General features: G+C 44.8%; 1 protein-coding gene and 1 long non-coding RNA gene across 2 annotated transcripts in view; one reads left to right on the top strand and one right to left on the bottom strand.

The window, feature by feature from the left end:
* The window catches only part of LOC122204048, a 52,560-nt gene that overhangs the window by 33,498 nt on the left and 712 nt on the right, over positions 1 to 18,350 (top strand). The window contains exons 2-3 of the long non-coding RNA XR_006195455.1: positions 12,007 to 12,145; positions 16,076 to 16,289. This is a non-coding gene — a long non-coding RNA (uncharacterized LOC122204048). The remainder of the gene's footprint in view (positions 1 to 12,006; positions 12,146 to 16,075; positions 16,290 to 18,350) is intronic.
* LAMA1 (laminin subunit alpha 1) overlaps positions 5,477 to 18,350 on the bottom strand; it is a 167,872-nt gene continuing 154,998 nt past the window's right edge. The window contains exons 56-63 of the mRNA XM_042911210.1: positions 18,188 to 18,323; positions 16,327 to 16,439; positions 12,407 to 12,596; positions 11,712 to 11,870; positions 11,031 to 11,184; positions 9,661 to 9,794; positions 6,439 to 6,661; positions 5,477 to 5,832 (exon numbers count right to left, since the gene is read on the bottom strand). Coding sequence (XP_042767144.1) covers positions 5,672 to 5,832; positions 6,439 to 6,661; positions 9,661 to 9,794; positions 11,031 to 11,184; positions 11,712 to 11,870; positions 12,407 to 12,596; positions 16,327 to 16,439; positions 18,188 to 18,323 — 1,270 coding nt within the window. The 3' untranslated portion in view covers positions 5,477 to 5,671. The remainder of the gene's footprint in view (positions 5,833 to 6,438; positions 6,662 to 9,660; positions 9,795 to 11,030; positions 11,185 to 11,711; positions 11,871 to 12,406; positions 12,597 to 16,326; positions 16,440 to 18,187; positions 18,324 to 18,350) is intronic.

The following is an 18,350-nucleotide window of genomic DNA, read 5'->3' as shown; positions in this document are numbered from 1 at the left end:
GCTCTTTCGTCCGGGGCTCAACAACTCTCCCTCCCGTTGTCCTCCAGCCCTCCTGTTCTCCGAGCAGAGCTGTTAACTTATGACCTCCCAGATGCTAAGTCCTGCTTGCTGTCGGAACACACTCCTTCCGGCCCCTCCGCTTTTGCAAGCCAGACTCGGGGGCTCTGCTTGGCCGGCGGGCCGCCCCTCTGCCAAGGCTCCCTCCCATCCGTGCAGCACGCACCGCCTCGCCGCTCTTCCTACCCCCTTCCGTGGGCCTCTCGTCTGTGCTTGGCTCCGGAGACTCCGTTCTGCTAGTCTTCTGGTGGTTTTCTGGGTTATTTAGGCAGGTGTAGGTGGAATCTAAGAGATCAGCAGGACGCGGGGTGAGCCCAGTGTCCTCCTACGCCGCCATCTTCTCTCCTATGCCGCCATCTTCTCTCCTACGCTATTATTTTTTATCCCCATTATTTAATCATTCCATAGATGGAAGTCTGTACCTCCCACCCCCCTTCACCCATTTTCCCCATTGCCCTGCCTCACTCCCCTCTGACCCTCATTAGTTTGTTCTCTGTAGGTATGGGTCTGTTTTTGCTTTTTTTCATTTTATATGTATGCTGTCCACTTTTTCATCCATTTATTTATTGATGGACACTGGGGTTGCTTCCATATCTTGGCTATTGTAAATAATACCGTAGTAAACATAGGAGTGTATATATCTTTTCAAATTAGTGTTTTTGTTTTCTTTGGGTAAATACCCCGTAGTGGAAAAAGATGTTCTATTTTTAATTAAAAAATTTTTTTATGTTTATTTATTTTTGAGAGAGAATGTGAGCAGGGGAGGGGCAGAGAGAGAGGGAGACACAGAATCCGAAGGAGGCTCAGGCTCTGAGCTGTCAACACAGGGCCCGATGTAGGGCTCGAACTCATGGACAGTGAGATCATGACCTGAGCTGAAGTTGGATGCTTAACCCACTGAGCCACCAGGCGCCCTTATTTTTACTTTTTTTGAGGAACCTCCATGCTGTTTTTACACTGGCTGCACCAGTTTACATTCCCATCAGTAGTGCATAAGGGTTCCTTTTTCTCCACATCCTTACCAACACTTATTTCTTGTCCTTTTGATTCTAACCATCCTGACAAGTATAAGGTGATCTCTCATTGTGGTTTTAATTTGCATTTTCCTGATGGCTAGTGATGTTGAGCATCTTTGCATGTGTTGGCCATCTGTAAGTCTCCTTTGGAAAATGTGTGGTCCCCTGCCCATTTTATTTGGGTATTCTGGTGTTGAGTTGTATGAGTTCTTTATATATTTTGTATATTAACTCCTTATAAAATGTATCATTTGCAAATATCTTCTCCCATCCAGTAGGTTGCCTTTTTGTTTTGTTGATTGTTTCCTCCACTGTGCAGAAGCCTTTTATTGTGGTGTAGTCCAAATTTATTTTTGCTTTTTTTGCCCTCACCTAAGGAGGCATATCTAGAAAAATGTTTCCGTGGCTGATGTCAAAGAAATTGTTGCTTATGTTCTTTTCAAGGAGTTTTATGGTTTCAGGTCTCACATTTAGGTTTTAATCCATTTTGACTTTATTTTTGTGTATGGTGTAAGAAAGTGGTCCATTTCATTCTTTTGCTGTCCAGGGTCCCCAGAACTATTTGTTAAAGAGATTGTCTTTCCCCATTGTATATTGTTGACTCCATTATTGTAGATTAAATGGGCTTTCTTCTTTTCTTAGTTCCTTTAGGAGTGAGGTTAGATTATTTGAGAATTTTCTTGTTTCTTGAGGTAGGTCTGTAGTACCATAAATTTCACTCTTAGAACGGTTTTCAGTTTCTCAAATGAAAATCAAAACACAACAGTCCAAAATCTTTAGGAACTGTTGTGTTTTCATTTTCATTTCAATTTCCTCTTTGAATTCTTTGTTAACCCATTTACTGTTTAGTAGTAGTATGTTGTTTAGCCTCCATGTGTTTGTGTTTTGTGGTGTGCATGTGTGTGTTGTGTGTGTGTGGTTGATTTCCTGTTTCATACAATTGTGGAAAGGATACACAATACAATTCTAATCTTAAATTTATTGAGACTTGTTTTGTAACCTGACATATCCTAATAGTGTTCCGTGTGCACTTGAAAAAAATGTGTATTCTCTGGTTTTGAATGGAATGTTCTATACATACCTGGTTTGTCTTGTTAGTATATCATTCAAAGACACTATTTTCTTACTGGTTTTCTGCCTGGATATTCTTTCCTTTTATGTAAACAGAGTATTGAAGTCCCCTACTATTATTGTATTACTGTCAATTTCTCCTTTTATATTTATGTATTTAGGTTTTTCAGTGTTGGGTACATAGATATTTACGTATCCTCTTGTTGGATTGACTCCTTTATCATAATGTACTGCCTTTATCTGACTCTTATCATAGTTTTTGTTTTAAAGTCCATCTTGTCTGGTGTGAGTGTTGCTTCCCCCCCTACCCCCCCTTCCCCCCATATTCGCATGGTATATCTTTTTCCATCCCTTTACTTTCCGTCTGTATTGTCTAGGTTTGAAATGAGTCTCTTTAGGCACCATATAGATGGGTCTTGTTTTTTTATCCATTCTGCTTCTGTATGTCTTTTGATTAGAGCATTTAGTCCATTTAATTTAAAGTAACTATCGTGAGGTATGTACTTACTGCTATTTTGTTAATTGTTTTCAGTGGTCTTTGTAATTCTTCTCTGTCCATTTTACTCTTGCTCTCTTTTCTTGCAGTTGAGGACTTTCTGTAGTGTCATATTTGGCTTTCTCTTTATGTGTTATGTTTTGGGGTTTGGGTTGCCATGAGGGTTATGTATAGGGTCCTGAGAATACAGCAGTGTATGTTGAGTTGATGGTTATCTAAGTGTGAACGAACACATCCTAAATGAACTTTTTTACTCCCTCCACCTTTTATGTATATGCTGTCATATTTTTACATCTTTTTATTCATAATTTTCTTCTAACTGTGACCTTTTGTTTTCCACTTAAAGAAGTCCCTTTAACGGTTCTTATAAGACCAGTTCAGTGTCAATGAACTCCTTTAACTTTTGACTGGGAAACTATTTCTCTGTCTCTGAATTCTAAATGATAATCTTTCTGGGTAGAGTATTCTTGGTTATAGGCTTCTGTCTTTCAGCTGTTTGAATATGTCATCCCACTCCCTTCTAGCCTACAAAGTGGTTACTGAAAAATCAGCTGGAAGCCCTATAGGGTTTCCCTTGTATATAACAGTTTGCTTTTCTCTTGCTGCTTTGAAATTGTCTGTTTATCTTTAACCTTTGACATTTTAATTTTGTGTTTAGTTGTGTACCTTCTTGTGTTCATTTTGTTTGGAACTCTGTACTTTCAGAACCTGGATATCCGTTACTTCCCCAGGTTGGGGAAGTTTTCAGCTATTATTTATTCAAATAAGTTTTCTGCTCCTTTCTCTCTCTGTCATCTTCTTGGGCCCCTATAATGTAAACGTTTGCTTGATGTTGTCCAAGAGATCCCTTAACCTACCCTCCTTTTTTAAAATACTGTTTTCTTTTTTCCGTTCTGCCAGAGTGCTTTTCATTACCCTGTTTTCCAGACTGCTGATATCTTCTGCATCTACTAATCTATGGACTCCCTAGAGTGTATTTTTTATTTCAGTTATTAATTTCAATTCTGATTCTCTTTTATATTTGCCGTCTCTTTGTTGAAGTTTTCACTGAGTTCTTCCACTCTTCTCCAGTCTGGTGAGCATCTTTACGAACATTACTTTACACTCTATCGTGCGTATTGTTTATCTCCATTTCATTTAGTTCTTTCTCTGAGTTTGTGTCTTGTTCTTTCATTGGGAGCATATGCCCCTGTCTTCTCATTTTACTTGACTTTCTGTGTGTGATCCTCTGAAATAGGCGGAGCAGCACTTCTAACCTTGAAGGAGTGGTCTTGTGTATGGTCAGCTCCCGTGTAGAATGTGTGTGTCTTTATGGCTTTGGCTGGCTGGCTGGAGCTGTGTCTGGTGCAGGCTGGGGATCACGTGGCACTCTGTGCTAGGGGTGCCTGGTGTGATGGCTGGAGCTGGCATGGGTATGGGCTGGGCTGTCCCAGAGTACTCCATGCACCCTGGAAGGACAGCTGAAGCTGAAGTGGATGTGGGCTGGGGTGTTTCAGGGCTCTCCGTGCAGTGGGCACTCTGGTGGGCAGCTGTAGCTGAGGCAGGCCAGAGGGACCTGGGGTGCTCCATGTATGGGGCATCTGGGCAGGAGATCTGTAGCTGATGGTGGGTATTGACTCAGGCAGTTCCAGGGCTCTCTGGCCAGAAGGTATCCTTGAGGACAGGTGAAGTCACAGTGGGTACAAGCACAGGGAGTGACCTAGTGTGGCGATTAGAACTGGCACAGGTCAGGGAATCCTGGGACATTCTGCCCCGGGGCTGCCCTGGTGATGTGGCTGGAACCCCACGGCAGGCATGGGCCTCGGGTTCCTGGTCACTCTGAATATTGGCCACCTTGGTGGGGTGGCTGGAGCCAAAGCAGCATGAGCCAGGAAGTCCCAGCATCCTCTTCACCAGGGTGCCCTGGCAAGCAGTCTGGAGCCGAAGTGGTACAGGCATGGAGTATTCTGGGGTGCTTTGTGCCTGTGTCACCTTGATGGGATGGCTGGAGCTATAGTGAGCATTGACAAGGGGTGTTCTAGCGTGTGCTGTTTCGGGGCCTCCTTGGTGGAATGGCTGGGGTGGTGTGGGCTAGTGGCCCAGGACTCAGGTAGTAGGCCAGCTCTGGTGCCTGGACCTTCTTCCCATCCACACTATCAAGGTAGATGGGGAACGTAAACCATGGCACTTGCCAGCCCCTCCAACCTAGAAAGAGTTCCAGCATCTCCCCCACTGTCTGGTGGTTTTAGGGCTGGCTCTTTTGTGTTCTATTTGCTCTTTTATACCATGGCTTTTTTTTGTGCTCCAGGGAACCCAGTATTAACGTGGCAGGCCAGCTAAGGCACCAAACCCTGCTCCTGCCTGTGCTATCAAGGTGTTCGGGGGAGTGTAAACCATGATACTTGCCAGCCCTTCCGACCCAGAGAGAGTTCCAGCAGCTCTCCTGTTTGGTGGACTTACAAGAGAGGATCTCTTAGATACTAGTTGCTCTTTTAAACGATGGCTTTTTTCTGTGCTGTAGAGCAGACGGATCAGCTCATGGTCCCTCAATGCTATCCTTCCCCACTGCAATTCACAGGGCTGGGGGTTCCTTTTGTTACCATGTCCCCATCTCTCTTGCCATTCTTTATGTGCTCTGTGCCACAGAAGCCAGCCAGCCAGCCCTCAGTTCTTCAGGAGGAACTGCTCTATAAATAGGTATAGATTGTGGAGGAGGTGAATTCAGGGTCTTCCTACATCACTATCTTCGACCAGACTCCATATTTTGATAAAATTCAAAATGTAAAACATGAAAAACTGTCAGGTAATCAACAGCATATTCAATGTTTACAAAGAAAAAGCGAGCCACTTAATTCAATTTACATTTTAAACTATTTAATAGAGGTATTTGTTGTACACATGGTTTTAGTTTAATATAAGTACAAAATTTCTCTCTGGAAACACTTAACCTGAGTTGAAAATGGAATCAGAACTGAAGAGAGATTTTAATTCACAAAAACAATTCTCCTCAAAATATAAACAATGATTCCCAACTGGGGAGTTGCTCTGAAATTCAGGGTTCAGACCCAGGACAGGAATGAGGGAAAACTCCTTGTAGATCAAAAGCTCTGCTGAAGTCATAGGATTGCACTTGTGGGCCCTTAATCAGAGTGAGCTTTCTCAAGCACCCCCGGAAGGACGTCTGGCTGCTCAGGCAGTTTTGCTTTACGTCAGCTGTTAAGAGAGAAGTCTTGCTTAATTTTGTTAAATGACATGACTAGCACAATAGGAGCAAAAGTAATTATCAAGTAGTTTCTTCATCAAAATTAGAACACTGTTCTCCCACATATGTTGCTTCTGTGATAAGTCAATGAAAACTTTTAATATATGGTAATTTTAAGGTATAGTTATGACTTAAAAGTCATCAAAGAGGTGTTTATTTCATTATTTGTAAAAATCACTGGGAACATCCGAAATGCAGAATTCAAATCCAGAATCGATGCCAGAGGATAAGATCATGTTTCTTTGTCCTCTAAAATGGTTACCTGCCCTAAAATGACTTCCTACTCTGGGGGGTCATCTAAGATGACTTGCCTCGGTAAAGTCATCTCGCTTACTTTACATTGCATCCAGTGTTCTCAGAGTCTTATCTAACGATGAATTTACTTGTGTAGATTATTTTAACTTTTCTAAGAACTTCTAGGTATTTGAGATAGGCTTTCTAAAAATGTAAAGGATTTGTCACCCAAACCATGTATTTTTCTTAATCCCTATTCTGTATCCAGCTAAACTGACAGAGCTCCTTAAAAGTGAATGGGCAAAGCAGACACCCATACGTACCAGGGTAGCCGCCCACATAAATGGGATTGTTGGTGTCTGCTGAGGTGGACTGGGTGTGTGGACTTTCAGCGTGAGCTGCATTCCCATCAACAATCAGAACCAAGCGGTGTTTGCTTTTCTGAGCTTGAAGTGTGTGCCATCTTCCATCGCACAGAGTACTCGTAGCTTTGGGTTTATATGTGGCTGTTATCCGACCAGCTCCATTGTTAACATGAAACAAGATCTAAACAAATAAGACACAAATACCTTGGTGAATTTTTCTATGTTTAAGGAACACCATTCATTTATATAATGCTCTTGGAGTAGATAAATCCCCCCATTCTGCTAAAAAGGAGGGCAAGCTATGAAAAACAATGATTTTGAAAAATAACCTCATAAAGGATGCAGGTTTCATCACTCTCGAAATTACAGAAGGGATCAATGACCACCTCCATGGGAAGAAGCCCAAGCCATTGCCCTCAAATCAGTACCTTTTTCAGGCCTGCAGGAGCTGATGGGTTTAGAGGGTCAGTTTGTAGCAGATGGATAGCACCGATGAAGAACCATTTACCGACTCTCTTGTGACAGACTATAGGTGCCCTACCACAGCAAGTTGTAACATACAAAAAAATCTAAGACTTGCAAAAGCTAGCAGGGAATACTTGTAAGAATACTGTTGTAGAGGTGACTCCGTGTATTTCGAGGTCAACTGTGATAAATTAAAGATGTACACTATAGACCCTCGGGCAACAGCTAAGAAAAGTTTTAAAGGAAAAATAAGCCAATAGTAGAGGTAAAATATACATCAGAAATTACATTTTTGGCAACTGTTACACTTCTAATAATGTTTCTCAGATGTCATATAAAAATGCGCACATGATACAGAATTTTTCAAAATTCTTTTGATGTCCAGATGAGGAAGCCTTTGGCTATAAGCCACAGTGTAGAGGGGCAAGCGGTATGATGTAGAGGCAGCTTTGTTTAGACCTTTTGTTTAGAAGATGAAATAAGGGGGGAGAAGAGGTGAAGGACAAGAGGTGGATCTGATTTTCTTACATCCTCCTCACCCCCATTCTAGGATGTCCTCGCAGCCGGAAACCCAGTGGGGAAGAAGCAGAAGTACTAGAAATAGGCAAATGAGATTGCAAATAAAATTGGGAAAAATCTAGGGCACATAGACTTGTTCCTTCCTTGCGGGAGGCAGTAGCTTAAAAAGAGTCAAGCATCTTAGTTTCAGAGCAACACAAGTTGACCACAGTGCAAGAGAAATGGTGAAAAGTGTAGTTAGGTAGAGAGGATTTAAGAGACGCCTTTCATCCCCATGGCCTGGCAACAACTCCCCAGTTCTCCTATGATCCTCTGGGGGACGCAGGAGGTGGCTGAAGAGACAGCAGTGCCCCTGACCGGGATGGGAAGCTTGATCTGCAAGGGATGTTGGCCTAATAATCTCCAGGATAAGTTCCCACAACCTGGTGATGGCTGAAACTCCAGACCACTCGTTACAACTTGCCAGGGACAACTGGCCTAGTGCACAAAAGACAGAGGCTATGCCTAAGGACCAGGAATGCCAAGCCACACCTCAGCTATTGTCAAGAGAGAACTTACAGAAAAGAAAAGACAAGGAAGACTCTCTTCCTCACATCTTGCTTGCACCTAGAGGCAGTTTTCAAGCAAAAGAGACTAAGGTATCCTAATTGTTAAGTTCATTTTGTTCCGAACATGGGAAAGACTGGCGACTGAAAAGCAAGAGCAGAATAGTTACAGAAAAAAATATATATATATTTTGAATTAAAAAAATTAGACGGTGGTATATCCATCACATGGAATACTCTGCAATAAAAAAAAAGAAAAATGAACCATTGATAAACACAACAGCCCAGATCAATGCCAGGAAATGAGGCTGAGTGTAAAAAGCCAATCTCAAGAGGACATATACTGTATCATATCATTTATATAATACTCATGAAATAACAGAGAGCTGGAGAACAGATCAGTGGTTGCCCAGGGCTACGGAGAGAATTGGTGTGGATATGAAGGGGTGGGTTGAGAGAGCCTTGAGGTACAATTAAGTATCTTGACTATGAGGGTGGATACATAAAGCTAAACAAAATTGTGTAGAGCTACACACACACATGTACATGTATAACTAACTCAACTGAAAAAAACTCTGGATTATGCCAATGTCAATTTCATGGATTTGATGTTGTGTAAGAGTTATGCAGGGACACCTGGGTAGCTCAGTTGGGTAAGCATTCAACCTTGGTTCAGGTCACAATCTCACAGTTCATGAGTTTGAGCCCTGCATCGGGCTCTCTGCTGACAGCTGAGAGCCTAGAGCCTGCTTCGGATTGTGTGTCTCCCTCTCTCTCTCTCAAAAATAAGTAAACATTAAAAAAAAATTTTTTTAAGAGTTATGCAGAGCGTCTGGGTGACTCATTTGGGGAACTGACTTCGGCTCAGGTCATGATCTCACAGTTCATGGGTTCAACCCCCATGTCAGATTCTGTGCTGACAGCTCAGAGCTTGGGGCCTGCTTCCAGATTGTGTGTCTCTCTCTCTCACTCTCTGCCCTTCCCTCACTTGCAGTCTGCCTCTCTCTCTCAAAAATAAATACGAAAAAAAACTTTTTTAAATTAAAAAAAAAAAAAAAGTTATGCAGATGCTAACACGGGGGAACCTCCTTACATATTTTACTATAATTTGCTATCAATCTGTAATTACTTCCAAATAAAATGTTAACAAATATTAGGGAAGGGAGAGCATCAGGTTGGCAATTTTCAGATGCCTCTGGAGAAAAGATTTCTGTTGTAGTAAGATTGCAGTTTTGCTTTAAATTTAATTTCATTTTTGTCATTTTTAATCTTTTTCAGATTAATTAAACCTTTTCTCTTTTCCACTGAAATGATCATTGGAAGTTTGGATCTAGGTATTTCTTGTTTTTTTGTTTTTTAATTTTTTAATGTTTATTTATATTTGAGAGAGAGAAATAGTGCACAAGCAGGGGAGGGGCAGAGAGAGATGGAGACGGAATCTGAAGCAGGCTCCAGGCTCTGAGCTGTCAGCACAGAGCCCGATGCGGGGCTCGAAGCCAGGAGCCATGAGTTCATGACCTGAGCCAAAGCCAGATGCTTAACTGACTGAACCACCCAGGCACCCCTGGATCTAGGTATTTTCTACTGTTTCTCAATTGCTCTGTCTCTGGCACTGGGATAAAGGAGAACCCCATCAAGATCAAGCACTTACCTTGCCATTCACAATCTCTAATCCGATGGCATCTACTTTGGCGCTGCTGATCCCCAGGAGGACGCCATTCTCGGAGGTGGTACGAAATTCCAGTGTTATATTTACATCTGATCGGACTTTGTAGCCTTCCTTGACTGAAAAATACAAGGATGACCCCAAGTTAGGGGTGAGCCTGGCCCCGGAGGGTTCAGAGTCGGAGAGGCCGTGGGCTGGCTGGCTGGTTGGCTGTGCATTTTGGTTCCTAGTTCAGGAGGCCTGGTGCCAGCTCTTTCTCTGGATCCAGCACCATCCTCAGCTTCCTCATCTGTAAGATGAAGTGATGCTATTCAAGACCTACCAGGGCTGAGCCAGACCGGAGCCCAGGCAGGCACATCCTCTCTTCTAGAGACACATAGGGAAAAAACGGAAAGGGATTCGATCCATATAATCCCTTCATCATCTATCCAGCAATAGTCTACTTTATTTTCCCAATATCTACATACTGGGTATGGTGTCATTTACTGAGCATATTCATATCCACGCTAGGTTTTTTTTACTTGAGGATTTAATTAAATGTATATTTTATTCAAGTGATAGAAAAGCTGAGAAAACAAACTGGGGCTACATAGCAGACGGTTGTTCAGCCCAGGGTTAGAGGAAAATTGGGAGAAGGCTGTGTTACCAGAGCTTCTTGGAAGCACAGAGTGAAGGAGAGAAGTGTGCTAGCTTTTCCTTTCCTCCTCCCACCCGCCCCTAATCTTCCACCAGGACCTCCCTGGAAGCCAGAGAAATGTGGTTCCCTGTGGTAGACAGCAGAACAGAGGCCAAGAGGAGCAGGGTTGTGAGTGCAAACAGCAAATCAGATGGAGAGGGAAGGCCAGATACATTACAAAGGCTAGTTCTAGGCCGTAAGGAATTTACATTTGAAGGCATTTTAGACATTTAAATTCCTCTACTTAGGATCAGTATTGTCAACAGTCTCAATGGAGTCAATTTCTTCATCAAATCTGACTTGCATTTGGCTGGCTGGTCTAGATATTTTATGTTGATTTTTGTCAAAGGCCTTTATTAACTTGGGCAGAGAGAATATGGCTCACATAAATTTAGGGAAAGTACAGACAAAACCAGTACCACATGTCTGCCCTATGCCGGAAGTTGCCGCTCTCCTGGTGGGAACAAGCCTGCAGCAGGCCATCTGGATAGCATGAGGGGGAGAAGGCTTTTACATTAGAAGTTGAGAAATTAGAATAAACTCGAACACTGAAGTAAAATGGTCTTGCTGCAGCCTTGTTCAGGGGGTCCTGTCCTATCAGGACATATCACTGGATCCATTTCAGAGTGCAGGCTAAACAAACCCAAAGATTTCTTTTGAGATCATTGATAATACATACCAAGAGCTGCGTATCCGCTGCCTTCAAAGAACGTTCCTTCCTGGGCCACTGCATAGCACCTGCTTACTGCAAATGCAGACACTGGGCTGCTCTTGTCCAGCTGTTTGCCATTCAGTATCACCTCCCCAATGCAGGCGGGGACACTGTGGGTGATCTAAACCAAGTGACATGAGAATAGATGCTCTAAGTAGAACAAGAAGGGCAAGGGTAAAATGTTCCTATGCTTCAACAAACACATTAAAATGTTAACTTTTGGTTTTTAAAATTGGATTTCCACAATAGTTTACATAAACATCTAACGGAATGCTACTAGCTAGTAGTATCTTGGCTAGTAATGCAGTAAAGGTGTTTTCCATCATTTTGATTAAGTAGTGTAGAAATCAAGATGCTGAGTTTTCTAATCTGCAAATACAAATCTACTGGACTTTCCTGCATTGTACCAGGGCTAAATGGCTGGGGAAGGAGAAACGTTCATTAACTAACAGATAGGAAAAGCTGGCTGAGCTTCAAGGGGAAGCCCCAACACAATTTAGGGATGCAGTTTAAAAGGTGTGCATCATGCAGCCAAGCTCCAGTTTCAAAAAAGATAATTCAACATAAACTTTTTCTTTTACAAATAAAACCACAAAAGCACAACCACAATAAAGGTAAGACGGGCTCCAAACAGAAAACACAGCTTACGTTTCCAATGTTCCTGGCTCTGTACTCAGAGGGAAGACCTCCTAGGTACAGCTTTCCTTCCACATCCAACATGGTACCATCTCCCACAGCTGTCACCGTGGGGGATTCCTGGCCATCAACTGTCATGAAGCCCTTTCTTTTAAAGTGCTCTGTCTTGACCTAGAGCAAAATGAGAATATCCACAGTTTTAAAGGAATCTGAGAAAACTGTAACAGATGTTTGTTTGCAGCATCTGTTTATTATAGCTGTAATAACCTGACTGAAATCCTAAAGGATGGCTCTGATTTTTACACAGTTGGTGTTGAGGAGACCAAGCCTGGCAGGAGGCTGGAGCAGGCACAGGCAAAGCTCATGTTAGAATGGGAAGAACCCCTGAGGCCTAGTTATAAGAAAGCAAATGCCATGACCTAAGGGTTGGCCCACTCATGCCACAGGTAGGCTTGGTTTACTTCTCATCAAGGTGAGAACGCTTCTGATACCTTTCATTCATTCCACCAATGTTAGCTACTGAGTGCCTTTCAGGATGCAGAAAAGGTCCCTGCCTACAAGAAGCTTATATCTATAGAGGAGATAGTGGACACAAAGCAAGCTAGAAACCAAAGGGGATCACTTCATGACAGCGAACTGGAATGGATACAAGGGATGGATGGAATAAACCTTAGCACGAGGGATTCACCAGCTTCCTGAGGGCATACCGTGTGCCACCTGCCATCACTGATCACTGCAGGGTGGGAGACCTTTGTTCTGCCTTTCCCAAGATCAAACATGAAGTGAAGGTGGCCCCCATGCAGCTGGAGCGTGGCATAATCAACTTGGTTCTGATGAGCCATGTAGTAAATCAGACCGCTGGAGGCCAATGTCCGGATACTTAGCTGAACTGAGAGCCTGGAGGAAAACAAGAGCTCAGGCCTCAGAAAGAAACTTTCACATGTAAAAATAACCTCAAAGAGAGAATCTAATAACTGTTTCAACCTGTGTATTTAACATCTCAGCAGAGAGTCATTCATTATTCTTTCATTCACTCATCCATCTGTTCACCCAACTAATAGTTACCACATACAGATGTCTGCCAGGGACTGTTCTAGATGCTGAGGCTGGAGCACTAAACAAAGAGGAATGTCCTTTCTCCTGCAAAACTAATACTAGAAATCTATCAGAGATAAAATTGGGTCACGAGAGGCCAACTGGTGGTTTTATTAAAGAGGGCAGGCAGCTCTGAAAAGGTGCTGTTTCAGCTGAGCTCTGAATGGCAGGAGCAAGCCCCACAAAGCTCAGCACTTTGTTTGCAGACAGTGCCGAGTATGCTAAAACAATGGGGTGGATTTGGGTGGACAGCCAGGAACCCCCTACCGGGGCTCCATGGGAGACAGCACCACACAGCAGTGGAGGGAAGGCTGCATCTGGGTATCCTCCCGCAGAAGAAAGCACAACACTAAAGCACTCTGGGACAGGGAAAGGAAAGGAGAGTGTGGGTCTGTCCTCATGGATGAGGGGCTCTGGGAGGCAGTATTTAGATTCAAAGTGCAGTGGGAAGTCACAGTATTCAGAAGGGCAGTGGGCATGGCTTGATTTACATCTTAAAAGGAACTTCTGATGTGAAGAAGCCATCAGAGGAGGCCAGGGTGTCAACGGGCAGCTGGTGCGGCAGTCCACAGAGGCCAGGGGGTGGTGGGGGACACAGAGCGGATGAACTAATTCATGAAATGCTCCAGAGGAAGAAGCACTAGGACTTGTAGATGGACTCAATTTGGAGAGGGAAGGAAAGACAATAACCATCTCTAGGTTTGGGCCCTGGGCAACCAGGGGTATGGTGCTGACGTCCACAGAAATGGCAAAGATCAGGCGAGCAGATGTGGGGGAAGACTGTGAATTCTCTTTTGGTATGTTGAGGTTGGGGAGCCTGTGCCAATCCACACAGAGATGTGGAGGAGCCAGTCAGGTGTATGCCTCCTGAGTTCTAAGCAGAGGTCAGGCTAGAGATGTGGGTGCTGGTGCAAATAGATGGTATTTTAAAGCCCTTGAGATATGGAAGCTCCCCAGGAAGAATACACAGAAGAGGCCCTGGGCCTTCCCTGATGGAAGAGGAGCCAGCAAAGGAGACTGAGCAGGGGTGAGCAGGGAGAGCAAGAAATCAGGAGAAGCTGGGGCTAGGACAGCCAACGAGGCTGAGTTGCCGAATGCATGTGATAGTGCCGAGGGCCCAGCAGAGAAGGCACCACGGGACGTGGCCACAGCAGGTCTGGGAGGATTGTGGCCAAGAGCAATGGAGAGGTGAGGGGAGGCTGGCTGGGTGGGTGGAGAGGAAATGAGAGGGGAGAAAAGGCAGACTGCCACATGAGGCAACTTTTTTTTAATAAGGCAACTGTCTTAAGTCTTACTGTGAAATACAGCCAGGATACTGTGGGGGTGGGATGAGATGTGGAGTCTCTTGGAGAGGTGTGTTTTTTTTGTTTGTTTGTTTGTTTTTTTACATTTATTTAGTTTTGAGAGACAGAGAGAGACAGAGCACAAGTAGGGGAGGGTCAGAGAGAGAGGGGGACACAGAATCCGAAGCAGGCTCCAGGCTCTGAGCTGTCAGCACAGAGCCCAATGCAGGGCTTGAACTCACGAGCCGTGAGATCATGACCTGAGCCACAGTCGGACGCTCAACTGACTGAGCCACCCAGGCACCCCAAGGTTGGTTTGTTTGTTTGTTTGTTTTAAGTGAGGAACTATTAATGGGGCTCCTGGGTGGTTCAGTCAATTAAGTATCCAAATCTTGATTTTGGCTCCGGTCATGATATTACAATTCTTGAGATGGAGCCCCGAGTTGGGCTCTGCATTGACAGCGTGGAGCCTACTTGGGATTCTTTCTCTCCCTCTCTCTCTGCCCCTCCCCTGATTGCTCACTCTCTCTCTCAAAATAAACAAACTTTAAAAAACAATGAAGTGCAGATCTACTAGAGAGGGAATGACCAACACAGACAAAGCACCTGGGTTTGGATCCTAGTTCTGCTGTGTGCCCTGGAGTAGGTGACTTGACTTCCCTCTCAGTTTCCTTGTCTATAAAATAAAGATGATACCTTCCTCATACAATAATTATGAGGACTGAGTTAGGGTATGTATGTTAAATATCGGCAATTTGTGGCACAAGTGTTTGCTCCTCTTGTTAACACTGATGAGGAAGAGGGTGATGGCTCTGAGAGAGGTGATGGGCTCCAGAGGCAAGCAAGATGGGGAGCAGGACCCTTCCTCTGTGGTGCAAGGGAAGAGGTACAAGGGTGGGGACAAAGACAGCAGGGGTGCTCTTTTGGGTAGTGGACAGATGAGGAGAGTTCTCTGTTCACTGAGGTAGTCATCAACTGGGGCATGAAGAGAGGCTGTGGGAATGCACAGAGTTTTGAGATAAGAGAAGCTATAAAAATTTTTTAAAAAATGAACATAATAGAGAATAGTATTGGCTACCCATGTAGTCTGGAGGTTCCATCTCAAATCAGTGGCCATGGCTTTCAAGTCAAACCAGGTAGGAAAGAGATACGCACTTCTGCAGACTTGACCACCAATGTGGATTCTGGTACAGATTAGGAAGTATGAATTTTTCCTGGGGCCGTGGTGGAAGTTTACAAAGGAGCACCTGTAATAATGGCACTGTGCCCATCTGTGTTGGGGATAAACTATTCTAGGGGAGCTGTAGAAGGAGGGTTTGTGAGAAAGCATGACAGGTTCAAGGTCTTGATGCAGTTGAGGAGCTGTTGGAATGGGAGGTAACAGTAGATATGAGGAGGACGGGGTTAATAGGATGCTTCAGGTAGAGATTCTGGTTGGAAGTGGGATGGATATTTACAAAGCAGGCAAGGGTGTGTGTGACCGTGGGGAGAATGTGGCTGAGGAAAAGCCCTCTGATAGATAGGAGCCAGAAGACTTGGAAGGTCCAGTGTGGGGTGGCCGAATTCATGGAAAATGATGGCCCAAGTTATGGAACAAGGACACTGAGGCAAGGTCTGAAGACGGTGCCGTAGGGGCAGTGATCACAGGTGGCCGTAACACCAGGTGCAGTCTGAAGGATTCAGAGGAGAGGAGGAATGTGGAATCCCCAGGCCTCATCTGTGGGACGTGAGCTAGCTTTGTCAAGGAAGAGCCCTTGGGGACAAGCAGGTGTGAGGGCAAGAAGGAATGCGGAATGCGCAGATTGGTGTGGGTGTGGCACCAGGGAGTTTGAAAGGCACGGTGAAAGAGTTTGGGTGGACAATTTGATCAGATTAGTAAATGCTTACAATAGAATGGGGTTGAAAGTCCAGAGGATGATAGATCTAGAGGACTTGAGATTCTAGAACAAGATGATTTAGAGAGATCCCCTACCTATGTGCTTTCCTATATTCATACAGAGGCAGCAGCTAGCCTTCATCAAGAAGGGGTAAGGACAGACCACAGGAACCCCACTGGACCACATTTTAAGCATCTGGTTTGCACAAAGGCCGCATTCCTGTCTCTGCCTTTTCACCGCTGCCATTTGGTTGCACGTTGAATACTCCATAATAACATACAAGAAGCTTCTGAAAAGACTCATTGGTGAAGAATACCTCCTGGATTCATTTATCGGTGAGACATCTAATAAGGACTTTAGAACAACACCCACCTCTTTCTGACAGCCAGCTGATTGAAGGGCAACACAAAATGGCTGCTTTGCATGAGGCCAAACTGGTGAGCGTTGGGGATGTACTCTGGGGCTCTGTCCACAGCACACTGCCCCTGTAAGACACGCGGATGGACTCTCAGCCACACAGAGCCAGGGCCCCCACTAACGTGTCCCAAGTTTTCCATGAAAAAAATACCTCAGAAGCAACTGGATCAGAACACCAGTAGCCACAAATACATGTCTGCGCTGACTTATTCTCTGCTTTAAGTAATTTACTTGCTATGTCTTTATCTGAGAAGGCAGTTAGAGCTTCTGTCTTTCACCTCAGTCCCACTCAAGTTTGCTTAAAAGTCCCATGACTATTCATCAGGCCAAAGGGGCAGAGGCCTTGCTGCTGCCCTCCCCTGCCTCCCATCCCTGGCAAGGGCTGGAGGGGATCAGTGGCAGCACATGCATCAGGAGACTGGAAGTGCCCACAAGTGACCAGCAGGGGCTCCGAGCCTGATGTCTCCAATTCCTCCCAGACAGAGCAAGTCCAGCTGAGAGGAGCGAGGCTGAAAGGGGGGCTGCTGGGGAACCTGCAGGTTGCCTGGCCGCACCCTCCACACAGTGGCTCTGAACCACGTGAGGCTTCAGACTCACTTTTCGGCTTGGGGTAGGTGGACGCTACCAGGGGAGGTGTCCTGAACTCAAAGATCGGTCCTGCTTGGAAGGTACTGCTTTTTGTACAACTGAACCACCATCTAATCTGAGTGCATGCTTTCAACCAAGGAAACCGAGAAATCAGAAAAGGGAAAATAAAATGGAAACTAAGAACTGCCATTAAAAATACCTGGCCATGGGGCACCTGGGTGGCTCAGTCGGTTGAGCGTCCGACCTCGGCTCAAGTCATGATCTTGTGGTTCATGAGTTCGAGCCCCGTGTCAGGCTCTGTGCTGACAGCTCAGAGCCTGAAGCCTGCTTCAGATTCTGTGTTTCCCTCTCTCTCTCTCTGCCCCTCCCCTCCTCACACTGTGTCTCTCTCAAAAATAAACATTAAAAACTTTTTTTTGAAAAGTACTTGGTCAAAATTGGCTTTTCCTAGATGAATCAAATCTCTTTTTTTTTTTTAAGCAATAATGGAATGTTCAATGGCTTTTACATAACGACTTATTTTCTGTTTCTGACTCAACCTGAAGTCACGATTAGTCCTTACAGAAACTCTGCTACAAATCTTGCTGTACGGCAGTCAAATGAAGATGGCTGTCAGGACCTGTGGTCTGTAAATGCTGTGCCGTGTCATCAGAGAACTATTCGCCACCCTGCCCCTGCTCTGCTTTTCATCACAGGGATGAACCTTGTGACTGTTCCTAGAGTTCTTTGAAAAATGGCTTCCTCGGGGCGCCTGGGTGGCTCATTTGGTTAAGCATCAGACTGGTAATTTTGGCTCAGGTGATGATAGCACGGTTCGTGGGATTGAGCCCCATGTCAGGCTCTGTGTTGAGCATGGAGCCTGCTTGGGATTCTCCCTCTCTCTCTTTGCCCCTCCCCACCCCCCCACACACTCTGTCTCCCAAATAAATAAAAAAATGGCTTCCATCTGGGGGTTTGGAGGGTGGGTCAATGGAAAAGGCTGGAGTGTTTCTCCCTCCCTTCCAGCTCCAGGTGGCCTCCCTGACAGCACCTTTCTTCTCTGTGCCCCAGTACTCACCAGGAGACCCTCTCTGCTCAGACTCACTCCCCCTGTTCCTGGTAGCACCACCTTCTCCCGTGGCACTGTTGTTCCATTGTGCTCCTTCAGCTTTCCCAACACCTTTGTAACAAGGTCCCGCTTTTGTTCTGACTGTACTTGACTGATACAATTAAAGAAAGCCCCTCTTACTAGACTTGGTAAAGGCTGAGGCTCTGGCGGGAGCTCGCTGTCCTCTCCATGAAGAGCCAGCTTCGGCCTTTCTGAAAGCAAGCAGGTGTCCAAATCTACTTGTTCATAACCAACCGCACTCGTGAAATCCAAATGTCTAGATACAAAGTGTTTATAAAATTAA

This window comes from Panthera leo, chromosome D3 (assembly GCF_018350215.1).
Source record: "Panthera leo isolate Ple1 chromosome D3, P.leo_Ple1_pat1.1, whole genome shotgun sequence".
NCBI classification, from domain to species: domain Eukaryota; kingdom Metazoa; phylum Chordata; class Mammalia; order Carnivora; family Felidae; genus Panthera; species Panthera leo.
Note: the sequence above shows the minus strand (reverse complement) of the source record. Positions and strands in the feature narration are given on the sequence as shown.